The sequence below is a fragment of the Macrobrachium rosenbergii genome, chromosome 2 (assembly GCF_040412425.1).
Source record: "Macrobrachium rosenbergii isolate ZJJX-2024 chromosome 2, ASM4041242v1, whole genome shotgun sequence".
NCBI lineage: Eukaryota > Metazoa > Arthropoda > Malacostraca > Decapoda > Palaemonidae > Macrobrachium > Macrobrachium rosenbergii.
The window spans coordinates 56,969,479-56,979,270 of NC_089742.1; the positions used below are offsets into that span (position 1 = coordinate 56,969,479).

Genomic DNA, 9,792 nt, shown 5'->3' on the forward strand with positions numbered 1-9,792 from the left:
CGCATGTATGTTTGTATGTATTTATATAGCCACGGATGGAAAATTGATGGGGACTATTACCCTCGTGCAAAAGACATCGTCAGACTCAATGAAATAATAAAACTGGATACAACGTGTTTATACAAAGTCCATGTTCTGTATAAATAAGATATATCTGTCACTATTTCATTGCGTCTGACGACGTCAGTTATACGAGGGTAATGGCTCCAATCATTTTTCCAGCTATGGCTATCTATCTATCTATCTAGATGCATATATATAATATATATATATATATATATATATATATATATATATATATATATATATATATATATGTATATATATATTTATATATTATATATATATATATATATATATATATATATATATATATATATATATATATATATATTTGTGGTATGTGTGTATAGTTGTAATGTACATATATATATATATATATATATATATATATATATATATATATATATATATTTTTTTTTTTTTTTTTATAAATATTACTGCTGTTCGCCCTCGTAACATTTGTCTGTAGTAATATCAGCCTGACCAAGACAGGGAAAAGCTTTTGTCCCACATTAGGAGCGTCTTCAGTTCAAACTTCAACGTCCGTTGTAGCGGGCCGAGTCACGTAGGCAGTTCAAACTGTAACGTTCACATGTAGGAAGGAACTTGGTAGCATTTAGGCATTTCACCCTATAGGAAAATTTCCATATCCAACCTTAGAATAGGTGGTCCTAAAGTCCTTTTTTTCTTTCTACCTGTCCCTCTTGGCGAATGTTTTTAACAAAGCGTAGACGCCTCAGGACATGACTGCAGGCCCTGTTTTTGACCCAGGCCGGTCAGACAACAGGGAGAGAGAACTGAGCTATCGCGGAGATGAGACATCCTTTTGGCCTCTCCACCCTTTGTCTATCATTTCTATTAGTGAAGTGAAGAATTAATATCCAGAACTTCCGATCGTCCGTTGTATGCGCAGCAACGCTTCGTCCTAAGGTAAAGTCTGTGTTTTTGTTCAAAACTTCGTCTATTCTTTTATCCTCTTTTCTGTATTTCCAAATCTTTCTTTGTTTCATTCTCCAGCCACCATTTAAGGTAATCGCTTGTACGAAGTCTAAGATTAAGCCCAAATTATTATATTGTTTAGCGTTAGCCGAATTATTCCAGTAAGACTCGGGATTTAGGCAAGCAAGTCATAGTTATGACTCTGGCATTCGTTGTGCCTCGCGTTCATTGTTTGGAAGACCGTTGCGTTTTTTGTATTTAATACCATATTAACGAGTAGAGATTTTTTGGTTAATTAACGTCTGTCTTTGAGGTTAATTCAGGGCTTCAAGTGACAGGTTACGTGTGTTCTTGGCATGCAGGGCCGTGAAAAATTACGTAAATTAAGTAATAACTGATCAGCCAAGACGCGCACGTAACAGTATATATATACAGCTTCTTCACTGCAGCATTTGATGAATGCCTTCAGTTATCTATTAAGTGATGGTAGTACCTAAACGAAGCTGAATAAGAACCCCTTAATGAATGAAGTTTAAGTAATAAAGCAGTGATATAAGACGAATACTGAAAAATATTAAAGCCCTTGTTACTCTGTTTTCCATATATTTCTTCAAGCACTGAGGCCTTCAACCCTAATGGTACTGAACGGTGGAAATGATTTCTGGCACTGGATAATTCTTAAAAAAAAATTTTCTTTCTTTTAATGACGCACAAAACACAACACCCAAATTCACAAATTATATATATATATATATATATATATATATATATATATATATATATATATATATATATGTGTGTGTGTGTGTGTGTGAGTGTGTGTATACATACATATTGTATATATGTATTTCTCTTTATACCATTTGCCCTTATAATATTTCCCAGCCTGGTCAGTTCAATGATGTTTTCCCGAGTTAAATACTATAAATCTTGCATAATTGAACTCCTTCACGAAGAAAACACGTATATCGCAGGGAATTCCAAACCTTCCCAACATACTCCACCCGGCTAATAATGAGCCACAATGTATGACTTTGTAAATCTCTTACCTAAGCGGACCGACTGAAAAGAGTACGGAGAATAACTTGCTCCCGCTAATCTTTCCGCCACTGGACTGAGGTCACCTACGCCGTGCGAAGTCCACTTTACTCCAGTCGTCTGAAATTCTTAACCTGGTAAATGAATGATAAGCTTCGTTCATCGAACCCGTGTTGCTTCTGCTTTGAAGATCGAACCCATTCTTTAGACCTTCGTCGAACCGATGTTAATGGGGTTTCTGTGAAGTCACGTTCGCACCGTGGCTGCTGTTAGTGTCGCTGTTGCTATTATTCTTCTGATGACTTTATTTCGTGATGATTTTGAATTGCTATTAATGACAAAACAGCTAACATTTTGCCAAAAATCTTAGAACAGTTCGCCAGCGTAGCTATGGAAACACTCTGGGAATAATTACTATCTCAATTTCAGGAGAGTTGTGGCATCGTCCTAGGGCCGACGAACTACCAAGTTTCAGAAATGACCCAGATGCCTTCGAGTTCCGAAGATTTCGGCAGAAATCAGCCTGCAAGCAAATAATTAGGACATGGTCGTTTTCCGATAGAGGAACTATTACCAAATCGTCGTTCCCTGCACGACGGTCTACAAAGGTATAGTTCCATTCCATTCTAGCCTATGATTAAGCATAAAGAAAAGTAAAAAATGCGCCGAAGTTTCTTCGGCGCAATCGAGTTTTCTGTACAGCGTATAATCAAGGCCACCGAAAATAGATTATCTTTCACTGGTCTCAGTATAATGCTGTATGAGACGCGGCCCATGAAACTTTAACCACGGAACGGTGGTAGCCTGTCCTATATCGTTGCATGACGCATGATTATGGCTAACTTTAACCTTAAAAAAAATAAATATTACTGAGGCTAGAGGGCTGCAATTTTGTACTTTTGATGATTGGAGGGTGGATGATCAGCATACCAATCTGCAGCTCTCTAGCCTCAATAGTTTTTTTTTTTTTTTAGATATGAGGGCGGACAGAAAAAAGTGGGGACAAAAAAGTGCGGACAGAAAAAAGTGCAGACAAAAAAAGTGCGAACAGAAAAAAGTGCGGACAAAAAAGTGCGAACAGAAAAAAGTGCGAACTTAAAAAAGTGCGGACAAAAAAGTGCGGACAAAAAAAGTGCGAACATAAAAAAGTGCGGACTGAAAAAAAATGCAGACAAAAAAAAAGTGCGGACCAAAAAAGTGCGGACAAAAAAAGTGCGGACAGAAAAAAGTGCGGGCAGAAAAAAGCGGGGACAGCAGAAAGTGCAGACGGACAGACAAAGCCGGTACAATAGTTTTCTTTTACAGAAAACCAGAAACGAGAAAAGCTTTAACTAACGCATTAAATTTCGGAATACCAGAGAAAGCTTTTGTCCAGGGTCGTGCCGGTCGATTGGACCCGTTCTCCACCGGAGTCAAATAGGAAGAAATCGGTGATACTCAGCGTTGTGTGACCTGTTCTGGTTTAATTATTGGTCACCGAATAACTTACACCCGCCCTTCTTGCACGTGGAAGTTAAACTGTAAAGAGAGACGGAGGAGAGAGGAGAAATAAAGTGTGAATGAAGAAGCAAGATACAAGGATAGGAGTAGCAATGAGCTGTATACGTATATGCAAATTTGTTCGAATGTGCACATGGATACGTGGATCTCCACACCGATATTCATAAGCATGCATGCACCTTATTAGCCTTTGGCGAAAAGCGTAGGAGAAATGGAGTATTTAAAAAATAAAATCGTGGGTCAGCTGTTTAACCTACTTAAAGCAAATTCGCCAAAGTCACATTCACATATATTCGTCACTGTAATACTACTGTTATTCTTTCCGAATCGGGTAATTGATTAAGCGTCAGTTTCTCCATCACCCAATTCTCCTTAATAATAGGATTCTTTCACGCTAAGTATGATTTTACAGCTTTCATTAGTCTAGAAAGTTATGTATATGTGATACTGAAATTTATGCCGTTCACCTTACCTAGCTAAACAGGCCATGCCAGAGAAATGATACAGGCGACATTAAGTCAGTATAAATCGGAACAACTAAAAACAGCACCGCCCTGCAGCTAAAAACGAGTCAACAGAATTAACATATCAATGTGTAAACGACACTGACAAGTTTATCCAGTTTCTTTAGTAGTGTAACGAACAGAAAATCTATACTTTGGAGCAGCACCCTTGGCTTCTGATACATAAATCAAACGTCCATTTGAAGAATTATAGCCCCGGCAGCTTTAATAAGTAATCCTTTAGCGACATATTTGGAACGTTTAAAAAGTAGAGGAATGAATACACTGAATTTCTTTCAAGAGGAAAAATTACCGTTCCAATAAATATCGAGAAGTTCAATAGCCTGGCTACGAAAGAGGTGTTTAGACAGCAACATTTTATCTGTACCCTCAACTTACGAATGCCTAGCAAGAAATTTTTTCGCTTGCTTTTATAAAGCACAAGAGATTTATTGCCCGTTTAAGATATAAGCACTGCGGTTTCTAGAAGCGTTTAGTTTTACATATACCAGTGTGTGCCTGGATCAAGAAATTTAGCATTAGTATTGAGCGAGCAAGTTGGACAGCGTAAATTTCAGTACTGAAGGTACTGCGACGTTCTTGATGAATAAAAACTACAGTAGCCCACATCACGGAAACGCTTGTATACTTGGCCAAATCATTAACCCTCCTAAAAAAAACAGTATACCCAAGGTCGTCTTTGACAAACTGATTACAGACGAACGTCGTTCTTGCCGTTAGCAGTTCACATGCGAGAGTATTTTTTGCTTGAAATATAACAACCGAAATAAATATCGGTCGAATGGCAGACTTTGTCATTTATCACAGACATGAACTGTACTTGTCGTGAGACCACCGAGGATAGCAGAAACTCCAAATGATTGAAGAAAATAAGAGGTATAGAGGTTTTCGCGGACCTTTCTCCTTAACGGCGAATAAATCCAATTTTAATGAGAATTGGGATGATGGGGAAATTGACCTATTATCAGTAATCCATTCAGGAAATAATAACTTTATCATTTATGGCCTCTTGTCAGAGCAGTGGCTTGTTTCCTTCCAACGTATTTGAATTTGGCGAATTTATTGAAAATCTCTATTAAAGCACTTTTTTTTTTTTTTTTTTACCAAACACCAATAACGTGTATGTATGCTTATAAATCAACCTATACATATTTGCGAGAACTTTTGTGCACATTTATAGTCCTATCCTTATATCTTGCTATAAGTTCGCGAATACGAGTCCTGAGTGTAAGATAATTCAACAAATCCGGTGCAGTAAACGAGAAATATTCCTTCATCTAAAAAAGTAAAAAGAATTTTTAATCAGTCCCTTTTACTGACGTCATTTCGACATTCTTATCTTTCTTGAGAAGACAACCATTTTTATCACTCTACAAAGGAAAATAGATAAAGAACACAGACTGGTTGAAGCATTTAACAAGGGAGCCTGCTCTCAGTGTGACAGACTGAAGGGGGCCAGTAACCATGGAACACTCGGCATTACTTGCATGCGTGAGTTTTTCTTCTGCCAACATATTTTGGAGAATTTCTTTGCCACAGATACTCCCTTCACCTTTGACCTTTTTTATTTTTTTCATGATAATGTTTTTAAGCTCTAACAAAATTTGCCCGTATAATACTGATGATTTTTTTCTTTATTCGTTTTATCTGTTTTAAAACAGTTTAAAACTGCCGAAAGCGGGATTTTGAAGTGAATATAATCATATTATTGAGTTCGTAAATGGTAAGGATCATTAGATTTATTTGCCTCTTCTCAATGTAGTACTGCTTCCTATTTCCTAAAAGGAGAATTTAATTGCCATATTGAAGTGAGTTCATGGTCTGTCGCCTTTGATTTCTCCAAGACAAGAAAATCGTCTTTAATTGTTTTTTACTTTTTTCTCATTAAATGTAAAATCAATGACAAATTATTTTTCACTTACGAATTAAAGGATATTTCTTTTCCTCGTGAATCTCTGTTATACTGCAATATTCTGTATCTTTTACACTTTGATGAAAGGAGATGAATTAAGGCATTGCTGGATTAACACGATCACTTTGTAGTCTGGTGGTGTTTGTGTGATCAGATGGATGGATGTGGTGAGGAGAGATGTGGGTGGGGTGGGACTGGGGGAAGAAGATGGAAGGAATAGAAATAGATGGAGAAATTGACGTGAGCGGCCGACCCTGCTATACAGTGGGACTAATAAGGTCGAAAGAAGAGGAAGATGTGATCTCTTTATAGATGTGTTTTTTTTATTTAGCTATTTTCCCTAACAAGGAATGACACTCGAAAACAAAAGTAAACACAGAGGTGTCTGTCACATTCATACTTTCACTACTGAGTTGTGGATGAACTCCCTGAGCCGAAAACTCCCAAAACGACTGCAAGATTGTTTTTCTTTTTAGATTAAGGAATATTTAGCATTCACTGAAACGGACCTGCTGAAAAAATCTAACACTTAGAGCATGTCTTAAGTAAAAAGGAATTTTGTAATGTAGAATTTTAGCAAATTCAGCTCCACATAAGGCTCATTAGTATCACATCGAATCTCCCTACACACACCACGGCATTCACATCTTTCTTGCACTCGTTCTTGGTCTTCTTAGATATTAAGCTTTTCACCAGTCTGTGATCCTCCATTCTCTCCACATGCCTTACACCAACAAGGTTCAAACACACACACACACACACACACATGCAGCCAACGCAATCACCTTCTCTCCAGTTCCTGCATACTCTGCCCTTTCGTCTCTGTCTCACTCATTGCAAAAATATTCTATCAGACCTTTCTTCTCTTCCGCGCTGCATCCGCACACATCCAAACATCCAAGGATAATATATATATATATATATATATATATATATATATATATATATATATATATATATATATATATATATATATATATATATATATATATATTATAAATATTGCTGTTCGACCTCCCTTCCTTGCCCCTTAGTAGAATAATGAATTAACTTTCTATTAAAGCCAGGAGGACAATGTAGATTTCTCTCATGAGAAAGAGTAAAGAGGGAAGAAGCAGGAGTTGTTTTCAAACTAAGATCGCCAACCAACGAAGGGCGGAATTTTTAGCTCATAATCATCATAAAGAGGGATAGGTTTGGCTAGGCCAGACCTTAGATATACTGGTCCTAAAACCTACTTTTCTTTGACCTATGTACTGGTGAGCCTTTGTCATTTTCCAGACGAGACCCGTGACCAAGCCCAAGGTAGGCTTGGGGGAAGAGCGTGAAGACAAGTGACCAAAGTTAACCCCACATCACGAGACTCTCAGCCCAGCTACGATCACAAAAGGTTGTGTTCAGGGCTTTCTCTGAGCACTCTTTGTTTCTCTTTCCCCCCCGCCCCCCTTTGTCTCTATAACAAACGGACCAAGGAATCTTAATGCAACTAATCATTGCATTATCTAACCCAGCGGTCAGTCGGATTGTGACAATTACTCCCAGTTTTCTTCCCTTCAACTGAATCTCTCATTTTCCTTGCTCAAATTTTCATATCTTAAGAAGTCCCTAACTAAGAACTCCCTAGTAAAGCATGTCCCATTTATGAAGTCACATATTAAGTGCATTCATTGTTGTCTAGTGAAATCACATAACTTACCCTCCATGGTGTTGAAAGTACTATTCTTGATATAAGATTCATCTCTTCTGATTAATTAATTACTACTGAGAGCTTCTTTAGTGCAAAATTGTTATCCGGATACTTATTTTCCAGACGAGTGTATATACCTTGAGCTTGGAAATTCCTCCTTGCTTGGAGAAGAATCTGCATCGTCAGTGCCAAGAAGCCACAGTTCAGCGTGCACTGAATTCAGCTGCTTCATAAAAACGTTTGAAGAGGCTGATTAAATCTGTTGCAATTATTACATTTAGCACTGATGTGTCTGTCCTGATTAGGACTAATATTTTGAGCTGCTGTTAGCTCCTGTAAATAATCCATTTCCTTTTATGTTACTTTTGTTGAAACTAGTTTTCAGTAAGTTTACTTAGTTAATCCACGGGGTTGTGTAATATACTTATATCTTGTAATACTAGTTTTCAGCTGGTGACTTAATCCATTTCATTCTCTGTCCTTTACAGAAGAGCTTTATTTAGCCTTAACTGGCAGAATTACATGGGTCTTAGGTAAAGCAAGGCAATGCTGCTCCAATTAATCAATTATTAAAGTATAAATAACCGACCGACCCATGCAATATATATATATATATATATATATATATATATATATATATATATATATATGTATGTATGTATGTATACATATCCAACTTTCCACATTAAAGAAAATGAAACCCTAGATGTAAATCCCCTACCGACTTTAACTTCATACCTAAGCCATTTTCAGTTCTCTGAAAATGGCTTCAATATAAGTCGAAACCGGTCAGGATTTGCACCCAGTGTTTCATTTTACCTGGGAGTAAAGTTGGACATACAAATCATAAAATACGTGCCAGTGTCATTATAACATATATATATATATATATATATATATATATATATATATATATATATATATATATATATATATATGTATGTATGTATATATATACATATGTATATATACACATATATGCATCAAGTGACATCTTTCTTAAACAGGTACTGCTAGCCACCATCACTGTGGAAGTGACCTGGTCAGTACCAGCCACAACCACAGAGAATAGCGATTGTCCCTCCAGCTATGGCTTCCATCCCGTGTTAATCGTCTCCTTGGACGGCTTCCGGGCTGACTACTTGGAAAGGGGCCTCACGCCCACCATTCAAGCCTTGGCAGACTCGGGGGCCTATGCGCCATACATGAAGACGTCTTACCCAACCAAAACTTTCCCCAATCATTACACGGCTGTCACGGTATGTAGGCCTCGTCTGTAGTTCCTCTTCTGTAGGGCTCTTCGGTAGGCCTGTTCTGTAGTTCTTCTTCTGTAGACCTATTCTTAGTTCCTCTTCTGTAGACCTATTTTGTAGTTCCTCTTCTGTAGGCCTATTCTGTAGTTCCTCTTCTGTAGATCCTCTTCTGTAGTTCCTATTCTGTAGGCCTCTTCTGTAGACCTATTCTGTAGCTCCTCTTTTGTAGTTGCTCTTCTGTAGGCCTACTCTGTAATTCCTCTTCTGTAGATCTTCTTCTGTATTTCCTCTTCTGCAGTTCTCTTCTGTATTACTGTGCAGCACAGCATGTGTGAAGTCTCCTGCATATTATAAATTAACAGATGAACTAACAGAAGGCGGTAGGTTCAAGAGTAAAAGTGTCTGTCTTAACCATTAAAACTCGAGAAAGATGCTCTGCTTGCTACTGTATGCAAAGCAACTCCAATAGTATTTCAGTAAACTACGATTCATTACTTTACGAAGTACAGTACAGAAAAAATTTCAAGTTCAAGGATATTTTTTGATGTCTAAATTCATTATAGGAATAATAAAAGCCATTCTTACTTTATGGCCAAATAATTAAGAAAAAATATAAGTCCGAATGATTTGGTTACTCAAGTTGAAAAAGTTGAAATTAGGCCCCGCCCTTCTTCCTTTCATTACCATCATTTTTTTTCTTTCTTATGGCCTGGTTTAGGATAAAAGGTCAAGTTGTCCATCCCAAGTGCGTTTGTTCTTAAAAAAAAAAAAAATCTTTAAAAATTCTGTTTTGAGGCCCTGAATATTCACAGCCGAATAATAACAAGGCACAGAAACAGGGCAAGGTTGACGAAATTTAGAGATAAACTTTTTTTG

General features: G+C 37.2%; 1 protein-coding gene across 1 annotated transcript in view; it reads left to right on the forward strand.

Annotated features, from left to right (window-relative positions):
• Window positions 1-5,434: 5,434 nt before the first annotated feature.
• Window positions 5,435-9,792, forward strand: part of LOC136847410 (ectonucleotide pyrophosphatase/phosphodiesterase family member 3-like) — a 17,911-nt gene continuing 13,553 nt past the window's right edge. The window contains exons 1-2 of the mRNA XM_067119060.1: window positions 5,435-5,555; window positions 8,671-8,922. Of these exons, the coding sequence (XP_066975161.1) occupies window positions 5,529-5,555; window positions 8,671-8,922 (279 nt within the window). The 5' untranslated portion in view covers window positions 5,435-5,528. The remainder of the gene's footprint in view (window positions 5,556-8,670; window positions 8,923-9,792) is intronic.